Here is a 17,259-nt window from a genome sequence, read left to right as displayed (position 1 = left end):
ATATCGCATATGTGTCAGTAGTACAATGTTACCTTTTTGAATCTGTAGTGGTAATAGATATTTATTTTTTACCAGTGTATAGTATTGTACACATACATCAGTTTGTAAAACTGCTTCAACTTTATCTGAATTGTTCAAGTACTTGTCACTTCTGTGCATGAAACAGAAAATGTGTGTCTAACATCATTTGTTAGCAATGTGATGTGAAATGAGTTTTTTGCTCACTAAATGTTACTCCCTATGACAGGTACAGTGTGGGCTGAACCTTATCCCTTTGCATACTGTTCTGATAACAACAGAGGAAAAAGTGATAAAAATACTCTCTAATGATTCTGTCTTTCTTAAAGCAAATTCAGGATGTCTTGCTGTTCCCTAGTTTAGGCTACCATCCGTCAAATATACCTTACAAGAAATTATTGTGTCCGAAAACTGGTAATGGCGAACAAACAAGAGGAGGAAAATCAGCTGTTTCCGAGTAGATTAATAATGGATGCAGAAACATCTAACATGTTAGAGATACCTAGTAGGTAACATTTGAAAATGCACAAAATAACTCAATATGTACTGTCAACACAGGAAGTGTTTCACTGTGGACAATTGTGCAACAGCAACATGGGGAATCAGGTCAGGCCAACAACAGGACAGCGAAAATTGCTTAGGAGTCAGTTACAGACCATTGGGCAGTGTCAGTGTGGTCAAATATTTTGAGAATAATAATGATGATGATGATGATTATGATGATGATGATGATAATAATAATAGACCTATGTGCAATTTTTCTGAAATAGTTTATGATCTGAACCTTATGATATTTTAGCGGGTTTGTTTTTTCCCCATTGTCTTTTGAAATAGTGTTCACCTGTCGTTAATTATTCGTGTACATTTCAACTTTGCATTTCTTAATAACTTACAAGAAGCAACATGTAAACAAAATGCAGACCTCTGGTGATGAGTTTAAATTTGTTTCATTTCTATTTTTATTTAGAACGTGAAGAAAATGTCAAGTCAGACATATTCCATGCCTATTGTGCATTACTACGACAAACAAGGCCCACAATTGGAGTCAATATTGATCCAGACTTAATGGATCAAGAGGATGGGCCATTATCCATGTTACAGTCCCAGGTAAATCTCTTTAGTTTCTAATAAATATACACAGATAGTGCAAACTCAGGTTGGAATATCAAAAACGTAAGAAAAAGATAGATTGTGCTTACTGTAAAGTTGACATATTAAGTTGGAGACAGGCGAAATTAAGAGACTTACACATTGGGTTTCAGCCACAGCCTTCATCAGAAAAAGAGAGAAAATACACACACACACACAAACACAAATTCATTCACAGAAGCAAGCACAGCTCTCACTCGCATGACCATCTGAGCCGCTGGAGATGGCAGTCGTGTGCGTGAGGTGTGCTTGCTTCTGCGTACGTGCGTGCGCGCGCGTTCATGTGTGCGTATTTCTTTATTTTTCTGATGAAGGCTGTGGCCGAAAGCCAGTGTGTAAGTCTCTTAATTGTGCCTGTCTGCAACTTAAATGTGTCATCTTTACAGTAAGTAGCTGTCTATCTTTTCCTTACATTGTTGATACACTGATAGAAGAATATTTAGATCTCAGTAATTGGAAAATTAGGCTATATTCTTAAAGAATATAAAATTGACAGGTAGCTTGTTTAGTTTTATCATCAAAATTTTCCTGTTCTGCAGTTCAATTTTACTTAACATCAAAACTAGTCTTCAAAACTAAAATGAAGTGTGGTATTTACTGTGTGAAGTGGAAATCCGCTGTTGCTATCTGATATCTCATTCTGCATAATGAGTAATTCCCAGATTGATAACCTTTGTCACTGTTCTGTCCAATTGAGAGAGGGCCTTACATGGAAGTCCATTGTATTAATACATCGGCTTCTTTATTTTTCAGGTTCCTTCTATTGTTAAAGCTGTTCACAACCAAATGAAAGAGAAGAGTATCAAGACAAGGCAAGACTGTTTTGCATTGCTTAAAGAGCTGGTGACAGTTCTGCCTGGAGCTCTCACAAATCATATTCCTGCCATCATCCCTGGCATGCAGTACTCGTTAGGGTGAGTATACTAGATACAGTGAAAATTTCCTTTTAAATATTTGTTGTTATCTAATAGTAAAAAAATTAAAGGGCACTGGTTTACTGAGGTCTGGTACTAGTACTAGGTTTCTGATAGTTTTACAGAGAAGGATCATTTATACTTCTTGTAAAGATTGTATGTGCATGTGGACAGGTGCATTTGTGGCAGATGTGAGCAATAGGACAACTACTTTTTCCCAATACTTAAATTTTTTACATCAGCAGTGTTTTATAAATACATGTCTGAAGATTCTGTTAATCACACAGCCATCTAAGTTTACGTTTCCCAAGGGTGTCTTAAATCACATCAGGTGACTGCCTGGTTGGTTCCATTGACATAGCCACAGCTGATTTCCTTTAAGAGCTGTAGCCAACTGAGATCATGCTCCATGTCAAATTCCTGTGGGTGCTGAGGTGATATTAACACTGTGTGTGTAGCACTGAAAATTTCATTTGTGGTTGTCCAGCAACAATATCAGTTAGTTGTCTTATTTTGGAAAACTTAAATATTGTTTCTCAGTCAGTGTAAACCTGATTTGATATGACATGAAGATAAATTATTTTCGATGCTAACATGGAGAATACAAACACAGTAATTTTATTTTTGCAAAATATATTGCAAGGACAAAAATTTGTTGCTCCATCACCACCCCCAGCAAGAACAACAACATAAACTGTTGGTGCCTGTATTAAATTATTCTGATGCTGTGAAAGGATTATTTTGAGAATCTTTGATCAGCATGTCATCTGCAGGAAGCTGAAAAAAAAATTGAATTAGCATTTACCAGTTAATCAGTATAATATTTCAGAGTATTCTGTAATATATTCTATTCAATAATAAATGCACTTTTGACACAAATCCTTAGGACTTACACTCGAATGAACAATAAACAAGTCTGACAGTGTTCAAATAGAGACCGTTAAATGTAGATTATTGTTGTGAAGAGAACTTACATTGATATTAATATTTTGTAAACAGTGAACTGTAATATAGTCAGTCAGAATGTTGTGTATTCTCCCTGGAGTACACTGCATACTATGTTACCATTAATAGTTCTCTTGCTTATCTGAAACTGTTAATCCGTCATCGTCATGCTGTATTACTATTCCAGAAAGACTTCCCAGTAAATTGTGATTGTTTTCTTTCACACATCTTACAACCTGGAGTACTTACTGATGATTTCAGTGCTGTTGCTAAAAGGAAGTACTCACCATTTGATCTGTGTACTACCAAAATGCTTTGCCTCAACCTCAGTTTCTATCAGCTCACTCTAATGTATAATAGTATAGAAGAACATTTACGTCATAAATGATTTCATTTTATCTTTTCTGCAAACAGGGATAAGAACTCGAGTAGTAACATGAAGATAGATACTTTGTCATTTATGCATTGCCTCCTGACAACACATTCTCCAGAAGTATTTCACCCTCATATGGCTGTTCTGGTACCTCCTGTTATCACAGCAGTTGGAGATACTTTCTACAAAATAACGGCAGAAGCACTGCTTGTTCTGCAGCAACTTGTGAAAGTGATACGTCCTTTAGGTAAGATTTATCCACAATTTACGGAATTTGTGTTTTTTGTTTGGTACTAACCATGTAAATTTTCCATAATTAGCTTTTTATGATCGTTATTTTGAGGCACCTTTTGTAGATATTACAATTGGTTGTTTATGTGATAGGTACACTAGTGTGGCGTTTGTTGCATTCTTTGTATTTATTTTGACTGTCACAGTTTGAAAACAGCTTTTCAGTATTGTACTTATATCATTACTGTTAATTTATATTTTCAGTGAAATTGATTCTTGGAATAATTTCCATGAAAATTCCATATGTGCTCTTTTAGTAACAAATAATGGTACATCTAGAATTCTCTGGAATCTTAGGCTGGAAAGAAACTCATCAAAGGCCCAGCACTCTTTAAAATAGTATTTCATTTTTCTTCTGTGCAGATACACCAAGCAATTTTGACTTCACACCATTTACTGGTGAACTTTATAATTGTACCTTAATTCGACTAAAGGCAGCCGATATAGATCAGGAAGTAAAGGAGCGTGCCATTTCTTGCATGGGCCAGATAATATGCAATTTGGGAGACTACCTTCAGGTAGGTGAAAATCTGTCAAATCAGTTTTGTTTTAAAAAGTGAGATATGTATAAAATATTTTTCCTGTAGTTCTTTGTTTGTATAGTTGCACGTGATGCAAACTAATTCTGCACTAGCAGGTAGAACCATATCTTATAGTTTTCAAAACTAGTGAAAATATCTGTAATGTTTTCAGAACTTTTTAATTTTCAACTCAGACATAATTGGTTTTTGTGTTTGATAGAGTTTAAATTTAAAAAAAAGAAAAAGAAAGAAAATGTTATGTGTTTTAAGTGTTTGTGTATGGAGCTGAGGTATATGTTCTTTGTATTCGTACGTATCCGATGTGGCATATTCATGAACTTTGCATTGTTTTAAACTTATATTCTATAAAGGGATACATGGGTCTCAGTTTGTTAGGAGCTGATAACACAGATTGTTCAGTTTAATTTATTCATTGATCTTCTCAGTACTAATGAATACTGGTATTATGTCATGTTTCTTTAATAAAATGCTCTTAGAAATTTCATGACATCTGCGGTAATACGACTAAGCGTAGTTCAGTGTCACTGTGAATTACAAAATTTTCCAGATGTACTAACATTTGCATTTGGAGCTTAGGGTGTCATTTGTGACTTCTTGAAATAGATTGTTGTAATTCATTTAGAATCTTTGTAATTGTATGTATTCCATTACTATACAACACACTGACTCTGATATTTGATTTCAGACCTTCAAAGGATGCTATTGCATTGTGTTCTCATAATCATCTGTCACTGACTGAAGCTTTCTGGTATAAATATTGGTTCTTGAATCATATGGAGTCTGTGCACTTCCTGATGCAGCTATAGTTTTCTATCATAGATGTGTTTGTCATTTTATTCTTTCAAAATGCTACCATCAGTGTCTCAGTTTATAAGTGCCAGACAAAAAGTCTAAAGGTCTGAGGGTTAGAATCCCTGTTTGTCCTATGAGAAAGTCAATTATAACTTCTTTCACCCCTGCCATTATTTTGTAAATACAAAAAATGCAAGTCCCACTGTGACTCAGCAACCATATTAAATTGTTGGTCTCTACTTAATCAGTGCAAAGATCAGAGGAAGTAAGGGCATACCTCTTACAACAAGACTGCTTAGTAAAACACTGAGGTCTTCAAACTAGCTGTCAGATAGTGGAAGTCACAGGTACATTTTGTCATACATTGCACCTCTCTCTCTCTCTCTCTCTCTCTCTCTCTCTCTCTCTCCTCCTCCCTCCCTCCCTCCCTCCCTCCCTCCCTCCCTCTCTCCCTCTCTCTCCTCCATGTGTGGTGACACAGTGGTACAACACTGGACTGTTACTCAGGACAACGGCAGTTAAAATCGCCATCCAGCCAATCACATATAGGTTTCATAGTTTTCCTAATACCACGATGGTTCATTTGAAAGAGTGGAGCATATATCCTTCCAGTCCTTCCCCATTTCAAACTTGGTTTCAGTCTCAGATGTCCTCGTTGTTGTTAGGATGTTAATCCCTAATCTCTCTCCCCCCCCCCTCCCCGCCCCCCCCCCCAGCCGGGGGAAAAAAAATCATTTAGGTTTACAAGTTATTGGGTTTGGTATATGAACTATTTATTAATAAAATGTACTTGGGAATTTTTATTTCCCTGTGTTTTTGTATTTATTTTCTGGAGAGAGTAATACTAAATGTTTAGGACTGTGCACAGTGTTACATTTTCCATTTGCTATGAGTGTACCAGTGCCTACATCTGTTGCTTTAAAAGGCACAGCATAGTATTGTAGTGCCCACATCAACAAGAAAAAACTTCACTTAGTTGGCCTTTCCACCTCTTGTGTTGGTGCAAGCAGCTCAATTGTTGTATTTTATTTCAATTCATATGGCAGATAATTTCATAAGAACATACCTTTGTTTTTTGGAACATCACATACAATGTTGCAAGAGCTCAGTCACATTATGATATTACTTACTGTCTATCTTAACGTTTTCTCTCTGTTTGAGTACTTACTAAAAGCGCTTCATTACAGGTATTGGCTTGCTTGGTGCCCTATGTAATTCTAACACCACCCTTGATTGGTAGTATGCGCCCACTTAAACTATAATAAAATATACCTGAAAAAGTAATTGTGACACTGAATTGTACGCAAATTGGTTAAATTTTTTTTTTCCCCATCTGAACAAATTTCACATCTAAATATATTGGAAAGTTCTGGTACAATGTAAATAATTTATGAGGTTAGGAGACTACTCACTGAAAAGTAGTGGTAGTGAGTTGTCAACAGGCACACAGAAAATAATGAAAATTTGCTAGCTTGCAGGTGAATACTTTGACACACACACACACACACACACCACACCACACCACACCACACCACACCACACACAATGTGAAGCCATGTTGTGCTGGATGAACGTGCATTGCCAGTGGGATTTCAGTTCATCAGATACCCTGTGTTGTGGTTGTCGGGCAGTGTGAACTGAATGAAAAAGAGGTGGGAAGCAGGAGGAGTGGTTTGGATATGGATAGCTGGCAGCATGGAGGGAGGCAGCACATGTGTGGATGTGGGGGATAGGAATGTGGGGAGTGGCAAAGCAGCAGATGTACAGGAAAGGAATGTAGTATAAGGGCACCAGAGACAGTCAGTTAGTGAAGCACACAGACGAATGCATGAAGGCATGGGTTTGGAAGGGGGGGGGGGGGACAGGACAGAGGAGGGAGAGACTGTTCAGTAGAGGGTCTGGATGCAGTGGATTAGTGGAGACTGAGGTAAAAACAATTATAGGATCTGTTGCAAGTGTAATTCCCAACTGTGTAGTTTAGAAAAGCTGGCACTGAAAGGAAAGATCCAGATATACGGGTTATGAAGCAGCCATTGGACTCTAGCATGTCATGCCCAGCAGTGTGTTCTGCCACAGGATGCTCAATTCTGTTCTTAGGCATAGTTTGGTGGTGGCAATTCATTCTGGTGGACAGCTGTTTGGTGAGCCATTTTTAGAAATTACAGCAGACTGGTATATGACATGGCCTCTTTCCAGGGTTGGAAAAAAAATGGCAATAAAACCAACCCAGCAGGTAAAATTGGGTTTTTAAGGGTATATATATATATATATATATTCCCTCTTTCCTGATGAGGCAACAGTTTGTTGCGAAAGCTTGAATTTTGTGTGTATATTTGTGTTTGTTTGTGTGTCTATCGACCTGCCAGCGCTTTTGTTTGGTAAGTCTCATCATATTTCTTTTTAGATATATTTTTTCCACGTGGAATGTTTCCCTCTGAGATATATATATATATATATATATATATATATATATATATATATATATATATATTGGGGGGGGGGGGATTAAGTAATTTGGTATAAATTCCTGTGAATAATTTATTCAAAACATTAACCCAATCTCACAACTGCTGTATTAGTGCCTCATTTCTTGCCTTGCCAGCACTGCATGCATTGAGAGACTCTTCCCTACCTACAGATTTCTTTGGTCAGAATTAAGAATAATTTAGGAGAGAAAAGACGTGAGAAATTGGTGAAATTTTATAAATTTCTGCATTTAAACTAAACTATTCTTTACAATCATTACAATTCTACATAAAGTTTTTTCATAGATGTGTAAATGATGATTAACTTCTAATTTTATTACAGGGTGTACACAACCTGGGAGATCCAGGAAAAACTCAGGAATTTTTTTCATCCAGGACAAAACTGTGAAAAACCCGGAAATTTTTTAGAATTATGGGAATTTCTCATTGTTTTAGTTTTCTGTTAAATTTTTGTAATTTTGTCTGGCAAGAACCGATACTCTAACAAAGGATATTACTGTATCCCGCTACTGCAGAGTAATACTTCAACAATAAAACATGAATGAGAGAAAAAACGAAAATAACTTAAACTGCAAAGGAAATGCGCCATATACGACGACGACACACAGTGCTGATGCAAGCATCTGCCAACAGCAAAGTGTGTCAAAGGCTTTAGGAAGACTGTGCAGTGCTTCATAACAACAAATTTCCTCCGATGAGTGTGAAGTCACAACTGTTTACATTAGATTCGTTTTAGCAGTTCCCGAGCGGACTCATGTGCATGCACAGTTGAGTCGCGTTTGAGTAGTAGATGATTCCCCCGTTTCTGGCTACAGGAATGTGGCTGTTGGCTGTACAAGCAGTCACAGCAAGCAGCTAGATGCTACTGGGAAAAGGGGGTGCCAAGTTCATGTTCTTGAGGAAAAAAACTTGTTTCACAAAGCGCCTAGCGCCCAGTGCACATTGGTCTATTGATTATTCATATGATTTTGAAATGCATCCCTGTTGGTTTTTGAACACATTTTAAGTTGATTTCTGAATGAATTCTATGTTGATTTTTGAATGCGTGCAGTGTCCGTGATGTGTCTGTCAGGAGAATCCTCGTCGCAGACAAGAGGACAAGGCTGTATGAGCTGAGTAAAGCCGAATGGATGAATGCCAATTTCTGATTATGTGGTTGATTGGGTTTGCAAATGATCAGCGTTGTTATAATTACTAGCGAAATCCATTGATTCAGACTACCAGAATGGAAATAAACAACTAACAGGAATAACAGGTGAGAAAGTTTACGTATTCTCGGTGTATCCAAGAAAATGAAATTTTGACAGAAAATTTTTGGCCAGATCGCTACACTAGTAAAGACCAGTTGTACAGTCCCCAGATAGCAGCTGCTTAAGTTCTATTCTGGAAGTAATGCAGAAAACATGTTGTACGAACATGTAACAACGCCTAACCGCAGAATAGTGACGGCATAACTAAACCTGTTATTCTGGCAGGGTTAGTGAAGTTAATCGGCAAAAAAATTTTGACAGTGGCAGGAAAATCTACAAAATTGGTGTTGACAAGATTGTTTGTTAGAATGAGGATGGAGAAGAAGCGGGTATGTCACACAAATTATTAAAGAATTGGACGATTCCAAATTTATATGAAAATTTCATAATACTACTTTTTGATCTCGTGCTTGAGAAACTGGTGCGTGTGAATGAAATGTGAAACTATTTCCTGACATGAAGCTTTTTGCTTGTAGTAAGCCTAATAGGCGTTTGATATTGGTACTTCATGAATTATATTCTGTAGTGTTATAAAAAAGACCATTTGTGCCAAAACAGACTCGTTTATTTGGTGTGTGTTACAAAATTGTTGCAATATTGGAGAGGCCTATTTTGTTTTATCTAGCAGACAGTGACAAAATAGACGTAATCAGATCGAGAAACCACAACAGTCTTGGTTATTATTTGTATTAACAGCCATTTCAGTATTAGATAACGACATTTTGATTTTTCATGTAGCAAAACGTTTGGTGAACTTTGATGAGGTAATAGATTCATTCACAGAAAGGAAAGCACGCCATGTAAAGCTGTAGCAAGGTCAGAGAGAAAAAATGCTAGGAGCTAAGGATTGAAGAAATGTGTACTTTCTTGCTTGTCTCTTGTCTTTATTGGTTTTATGTATCCTGTATTGAATTTTATATCACACAAAACAGCAAGTTATTAGTTAAAAGGCAATAAAAGAGTACAAATTTTCTGAAGAGTTCTCGTTCTCCCGATTAGAAATAATCCTATCTGCTATTAATTGCGAGATTTATTTATTTATTTATTTTTAAAAAAGAGGTGCAGGCTGTCAGACTGAGAGCAGGAGAGGCACCACAGGACATTTCGATTTCCACTGTCCTGAATATAGTTTGATGGCATCCATTACAAAATATAGATGTTTCAATTCCACAGAGCGAAATACAGTGACATGCGAAAGAAGACCGCTGTGTGAAGAGGCGTGGCACTGCACTTTGGCACACTTAAGACCAAATAACATATCTTAAATTTCCTCAAACACATATGTTTTATGTTTGACTTTCAGAAAGATGTGTGCTAAGAGATCAACATATTTTTGAAAGTTCGATTTTTTTAAATTTTATTTCCACCTTTCTGACAGTCAGGCCTTGCAGAACAATAAAGTTATTTTAGTCTGTTTGCTAAAGAAATTTGACTTCTATTAGCCTTTTCCGCAGAGACAGTCAATGTATTTGAAACGAAATGTTTAATTCCACAGTACTGGCTAGTTTCAACTGTTCGCTGCATTTCAAGTGCACGTTCTCATCTTCTAGCATGTATGGCATTTTGCCATAATAAAGAACCAAACATGATATAATACAGTACTGGTGCTCCAAGAAAATTTACATCCCGAAAACCACACTGAACAGCTTTCTATCAGGTCGAGGTCTTCTTCATTGGGAATCTGGACTTTACGTATGCACTTTAAATGTGCACATTTTAGTATGGTTCATGAAATTCCAATGCTCTTGGGGGGTATCCTCTGATACCTTGTTTCTTTATTACATAACGTATGAACTTTCAATGTTTTACACGAACGTACATATGGGCTTCCTACATCATGGTAGCTGCGCAAGTGCCATGTCGCCTGTTATTGGCACTCTCTGGCAACTGCTGAAATGAACCTATTCCTAACAGGTCTCGGGAAAACATTGTGAATGGTGGTTTGAAAAGCGTTACTTTCAAAGTAAGTATCCTTTTACGTAAGTTGAACTGAGAGTATGTCGTTATTAAAAATTTTCCTAAAATGTAACACGTGCAAAAAAGATCAATGTTATATGCGAAAGCTTAGCTTCTCTTGCAGCTTGTTGATGTTAGAGGCCAATTTTATATGTGAAAGCTTTTCTTTTCTTGTAGCAACACTTATGTATTTTAATTTAAACTATTAACTTTCCCTTTTTGTGTGTTCGTGCTACTTAACAGTGATGTTGCTTTTGGCTGGTCCTGTGCTCTGAATATCCGCTGTCATCGGCTGGCGAGATCACATGACATGAGATATGACTGGTTTACAAAAGCGCATCGCAATCTCATTTTCAGTGATTCGGAGAGTAACGTGGTGTTGGTGGAATTCTAATGTATACTTTCGTAATACAAAAATACGCAGCGTACATGTTGCTGCACATCAAAGATATTTCCAAAAGGTCTTTTTCCCTGAGTTTCGTTTTCTAAAGTGCCAGGAAATTCTACACCCGTGTATAAAATCATAACCATTCAAAGGATTGCTAAGTTTTGAAGTTCCGAGAGAAAATATACTGTCACTTAACACGGAAAAAGTGTGTTTTCACCTGGGAGAAAGTATATTTTTAACTGGGAAATCTGGGAATTTTTTTTCCTTGTCCGTGTACACACTCTGTATTAGTGATACATAATAAGAATTACTCTGGCAGACAGCATTGAATGCTTTGCTATCTCCATTGCCTAGGTATTCAGTATACCATACACCTCTCTCTGACTCAGATATACTGAAGACCGCTACAGCAGCAGAAACTTTCATTGCCCCACTTTAGCATTCATAGTTTTTCACACAACTAGGTTTGTAAAAAGCCATTTTGTTTCTGTCTGTGTGTCTTACTGAGCATCAATGGCAGTAAATATACTGCTACTATAGTGACAGCATCCAATATGTAATTAGTGTACCTGTAACATTTTGTATGGTGTTGTGGCAAATTCATTACTGCACGCAGCACTTTACCAGCGGTAACCCTTCCCAATGCTTTACCCCCCTGCGGGTTCGGGGGTTAGAATAGGCCCGCGGTATTCCTGCCTGTCGTAAGAGGCGACTAAAAGGAGTTTCAACCGTTTCGGCCTTCCATGTGATGGTCCCCCTTGGGGTTTGACCTCCATTTTTCAAAATTCTACAGAAGTACGAGCCTTTTGGGGAAGGACGCCTTACATGGTGTACCACTGGTCCTCAGTGCACTAAGACCTTGGCACTCAGCATTGTACCGGCGTTGTAACCATACCAATTATTCCTCAAATTGGGCCTAAACGCCTGATGGGTTGTACACGTTACGCCCATAGTGCGTCCCTATCTGCACCTACGATCATGATGGACTTTCCATGGCACCAGAAATCCAGCACGGTAGCCAGCCCGTTGTGGTGGGGTCGTCATGTACCCTCTAGGTTGTAGCCCCCTGACAACACAGGGATCGTACTGCCTATACCTGAGCTGCACCCTCCCCACGTCGGCCAAGGAGTAGATGCCCGTCTCCTTGGGGCATCAGGACTCCCGGCAATGGTCATCCTGCCAGGTGGCCCTTGCTGAGACTGGGTGGCGCCCGTGGGGAGAGCCCCTGGTCGGAGTGGGTGGTATCGGGGTGGACGTTTCGCAAATGAAACGTCAACACGTATCAGGTCGCTCTGCGGCCGAGTCTTTCAAAAGGAAAGGTACTGTTTCTAGTTCTGGTTCTCCTGCCCTTTCCCCCTTGGCCACTCCCTGGGAGGAGGGACAGGCCCGCCGGCTTGGGGCGAAGTACTTCCCCCGCTATTTGGTCTGTTCTCGAACCGTTGGGGGGACGTTCGCCACCTCCAAGCCCATGTTCTTTGTTCAGCACATTGAGGACATCTTCGGGGAAATCGAGGCTCTCAGTAAGATGCGTTCGGGGTCCGTTCTTATAAAGACCACCTCCGCCACACAGTCGGCGGTGCTCCAGGCGTGCGACCGCCTAGGGGACATCCCAGTGTCCCTTGTCCCGCATCTGGCACTAAATAGGACGCAGGGGGTTATTTTTCATCGGGAGCTCCTGCTGCAATCTGATGAGGAGCTCAGGGCCAACCTGGAGCGCCGAGGCATGCATTTCGTCCGGCGAGTCCAGCGCGGCCCCAAAAACCGTCGCATCGACACCGGGGCCTTTATCCTCGCCTTCGAGGGGGACGTTCTCCCGGAGAAGGTAAAGGTGATGTGCTACCGGTGCGACGTGCGACCTTACGTCCCGCCTCCTATGCGCTGTTTTCGGTGTTTGCGCTTTGGGCACATGTCGTCATGGTGTGAGGCTGAGCCCCTTTGTGGCGATTGTGGGCGTCCTCTTCGTGAGGAACATACATGCACCCCACCACCTCGGTGCGTTAATTGTCCTGGCATCCACTCGCCTAGATCCTCAGACTGCCCCGCATATCAGAAGGAGAAGAAGATACAAGAACTCAAAACTTTGGATCGTCTCTCTTATTCTGAGGCCAGGAAGAAGTATGACCGCCTCCATCCTGTGCCATCGACCACTTCGTTTGCCTCAGTTGTGTCCACTCCTTCCGCGGTATCCTCACGCCTATCCTGTCCCCCCTCCGCCTCCTCCCCCCATCCGGGGTCTCTGCCTCCGCCTCCCAAATCCCTCCCTTCCAAATCCTCCTCCCCCGTGGCCCCCGCCCCCTCTGCCCCAGGCCCCCCCACCCCCACCCCTCCCCGCTGCCGCCGCCTGAGCAGCGATCCTCTTCTCAGGCGTCTATCGGGGAAACGTTCCGGACTCCAGCTTCCGAGGTCCGGCGTTCCAAAACGGACCCCTCGCGTGAGGACCTTCTTCGGGTCCAGCCCACCATCCCTGCGCCTTCTCGGACTTCCAAGAAGGCCTCCAAGAAGAAGTCTCCACCCCGGCACGTTTCGCCTGACGCTCCATCCGTGAGTCGCTGCTCCCGGCCGTCCTCAGTTTCGCCGGGACGCTCTGCTGCCAGGTGCTCAGCTGGCCTCTCGTCGGCAAATGATGCTGCCCCTCCTACACCACCAGGGACAGCGGCTGCAGCTGGCGACGACTCGATGGACCAGGATCCGCCTCCCGCCGGTTGTAGCGTTGTTCCCTCGAAACCTGGCCCTCCGCGGCCGTCGAGGTGACCAGCTCTTCCCCCGTCTCGTTCCCCCTCTTTTTTGACTAGCGATGGCCTTGTTACATTGGAACATAAGAGGTATTCGATCTAATCGGGAGGAATTACAACTGCTCCTCCGCCTGCACTGTCCGCTCGTCCTTGGTCTCCAGGAAACCAAGTTGCGCCCGACTGACCGTATTGCCTTTACCCACTATACCTCGGAGCGGTATGACCTCACCCCTGTGGACGGTATCCCAGCTCATGGTGGGGTCATGTTGCTCGTTCGGGACGATGTCTATTACCATCCCATCCCATTGACCACCCCACTCCAAGCAATAGCTGTCCGTATTACTCTTTCTGCTTTTACTTTTTCAGTTTGTACCATCTACACTCCATAGTCATCTGCTGTTAGTCGGGCTGACATGATGCACCTGATCGTTCAGCTTCCCCCGCCGTTTTTATTGTTTGGCGACTTCAATGCCCATTATCCCCTTTGGGGCTCTCCTGCCCCCTGTCAAAGAGGCTCACTCTTGGCGGATGTCTTCAACCATCTCAATCTTGTCTGCCTCAATACTGGCGTCCCGACTTTCCTCTCGGACTCTACTCATGCCTACTCTCACTTGGACCTCTCGATCTGTTCTACCACTCTTGCCCGTCGGTTCGAGTGGTATGTCCTTTCTGACACCTATTCGAGCGACCCCTTCCCCTGTGTCGTTCGTCTCCTGCACCACACCCCATCCCCACGTCCTTCGAGCTGGAACATACCGAAAGCTGACTGGGGACTTTACTCCTCCCTGGCGACCTTTCCGGACCACGATTTTCTCAGTTGTGACAGTCAGGTCGAATACCTCACGGCTGTTATCATCAATGCTGCGGAACGTTCCATTCCTCGTACTACCTCTTCTTCACGTCGCATTTCCGTCCCCTGGTGGAACGAGGCTTGTCAAGACGCTATCCGTGCTCGACGACGTGCTTTACGCACATTTCGCCGCCATCCTACGTTGGCGAATTGTATTGGATACAAATGACTCCGAGCGCAATGCCGTAGAGTCATCAAAGACAGCAAAAAAGCTTGTTGGGCCTCTTTCACCAGCTCCTTTAACAGTTTTACTCCCTCTTCTGTCGTATGGGGTGGCCTGCGCCGGCTGTCGGGCATTAAGGCCCACTCCTCGGTACCTGGCCTGACCTCAGGTAATGAGGTCCTCGTTGATCCTGTGGCTGTCTCCAACGCCTTCGGCCGGTTTTTCGCAGAGGTTTCCAGCTCTGCTCATTACCACCCTGCCTTCCTTCCCAGGAAAGAGGCAGAAGAGGCTCGGCGACCTTCCTTCCACTCGCTGAATCTGGAAACTTACAATGCCCCCTTTACTATGCGGGAACTCGAACGTGCGCTTGCACTGTCCCAGTCCTCTGCTCCGGGGCCAGATGCCATTCACGTTCAGATGCTGGCACACCTTTCTCCGGCGGGCAAAAGCTTCCTTCTTCGTACCTACAATCGCGTCTGGACCGAAGGTCAGGTCCCCATGTGTTGGCGTGACGCCGTCGTTGTTCCTATACCCAAACCCGGGAAGGATAGACACCTTCCTTCTAGTTACCGCCCCATTTCTCTTACAAGCTGTGTCTGTAAGGTGATGGAGCGCATGGTTAATGCTCGGTTAGTTTGGATTCTTGAATCTCGACGGCTACTTACCAATGTCCAATGCGGTTTTCGTCGCCGCCGCTCCGCTGTTGACCACCTTGTGACCTTGTCGACATTCATCATGAACAACTTTTTGCGAAGGCGCCAAACGGTAGCCGTGTTCTTCGATTTGGAGAAGGCTTATGATACCTGTTGGAGAGAAGTTATCCTCCGCACTATACACAGGTGGGGCCTACGCGGTCGCCTGCCCCTTTTTATTGATTCCTTTTTAACGGATCGAAAGTTTAGGGTACGTGTGGGTTCCGTATTGTCCGACGTCTTCCTCCAGGAGAACGGAGTGTCTCAGGGCTCCGTCTTGAGCGTAGCCCTTTTTGCCATCGCGATCAATCCAATTATGCATTGCATTCTACCTAATGTCTCCGGCTCTCTCTTTGTCGATGACTTCGCGATCTACTGCAGTGCTCAGAGAACATGCCTCCTGGAGTGCTGCCTTCAGCGTTGTCTAGACAGCCTATACTCATGGAGCGTGGCAAATGGCTTCCGGTTCTCTGAAGAGAAGACGGTTTGTATCAACTTTTGGCGATATAAAGCGTTCCTTCCGCCATCCTTACATCTCGGTCCCGTTGTTCTCTCATTCGTGGAAACAACTAAGTTTCTAGGGCTCACGTTGGACAGGAAACTGTGTTGGTCTCCGCATGTCTCTTATTTGGCAGCCCGTTGTACACATTCCCTTAATGTCCTCAGAGTTCTTAGTGGTTCATCTTGGGGAGCGGATCGCACTGTCCTGCTTCGCTTGTATCGGTCCATAGTCCGATCGAAGCTGGATTATGGGAGCTTCGTCTACTCGTCTGCTCGGCCATCCCTCTTACGCCGTCTCAACTCCATCCACCATCGGGGGTTACGTCTTGCGACTGGAGCCTTCTACACTAGTCCTGTCGAGAGTCTTTATGCTGAAGCTGCCGAATTACCATTGACCTACCGGCGCGACGTACTGCTGTGTCGGTATGCCTGCCGGCTGTTGTCTATGCCCGACCACCCCTCTTACGAGTCCTCCTTCGCCGATTCTCTCGAACGTCAGTACGGGTTGTATGTGTCTGCCCTGCTGCCCCCCCGGAGTCCGCTTCCGTCGCCTGCTTCGACAATTGGATTTTGCCCTCCCTACCACCTTCAGAGAGGGTGAGAGCCCGACACCACTTTGGCTCCAGGCTCCGGTTCATATTTATCTCGACCTCAGCTCACTCCCGAAGGAGGGTACTCCGGCTGCAGTGTATTGCTCACGGTTTGTCGAACTTCGTGCTCGACTTGCCGGTCACACCTTTATTTATACCGATGGCTCCAAAACTGTCGATGGTGTCGGCTGTGCCTTTGTCGTCGCGGCCGCCAACTTTAAATACCGGCTCCTCAACCAATGTTCCAGCTTTACGGCCGAGCTTTTTGCTCTCCATCAGGCCGTTCAGTATGCCCGCCGCCACCGCCATTCATCGTATGTACTCTGCTCTGACTCACTCAGTGGTCTTCAGAGCCTTGGAGCTCCCTATCCGGTCCATCCCTTGGCTCAACGGATACAGCAGTCCCTCCATTCTTTCGCTGATAATGGTTCTCCTGTCAGCTTTCTGTGGGTTCCCGGACATGTAGGAGTGCCTGGGAATGAGGCTGCGGATGCTGCAGCCAAGGCTGCAGTCCTCCTGCCTCGGCCAGCCTCCCATTGTGTTCCGTCATCTGACGTTCGTGGGGATGTTTGTAAGAGGCTTGTGTCGTTGTGGTGGGATGCTTGGTCATCCCTCCAAGGAAACAAG

The 17,259-nt window shown here is 43.0% G+C and overlaps 1 protein-coding gene across 1 annotated transcript in view; it reads left to right on the top strand.

Annotated features, from left to right (window-relative positions):
- LOC126237296 (cullin-associated NEDD8-dissociated protein 1) overlaps positions 1–17,259 on the top strand; it is a 165,061-nt gene that overhangs the window by 62,787 nt on the left and 85,015 nt on the right. Inside the window, exons 8-11 of the mRNA XM_049947252.1 lie at positions 986–1,125; positions 1,921–2,081; positions 3,441–3,646; positions 4,054–4,208. Of these exons, the coding sequence (XP_049803209.1) occupies positions 986–1,125; positions 1,921–2,081; positions 3,441–3,646; positions 4,054–4,208 (662 nt within the window). The remainder of the gene's footprint in view (positions 1–985; positions 1,126–1,920; positions 2,082–3,440; positions 3,647–4,053; positions 4,209–17,259) is intronic.

This window comes from Schistocerca nitens, chromosome 2, assembly GCF_023898315.1.
Source record: "Schistocerca nitens isolate TAMUIC-IGC-003100 chromosome 2, iqSchNite1.1, whole genome shotgun sequence".
Taxonomy (NCBI): domain Eukaryota; kingdom Metazoa; phylum Arthropoda; class Insecta; order Orthoptera; family Acrididae; genus Schistocerca; species Schistocerca nitens.
Note: the sequence above shows the minus strand (reverse complement) of the source record. Positions and strands in the feature narration are given on the sequence as shown.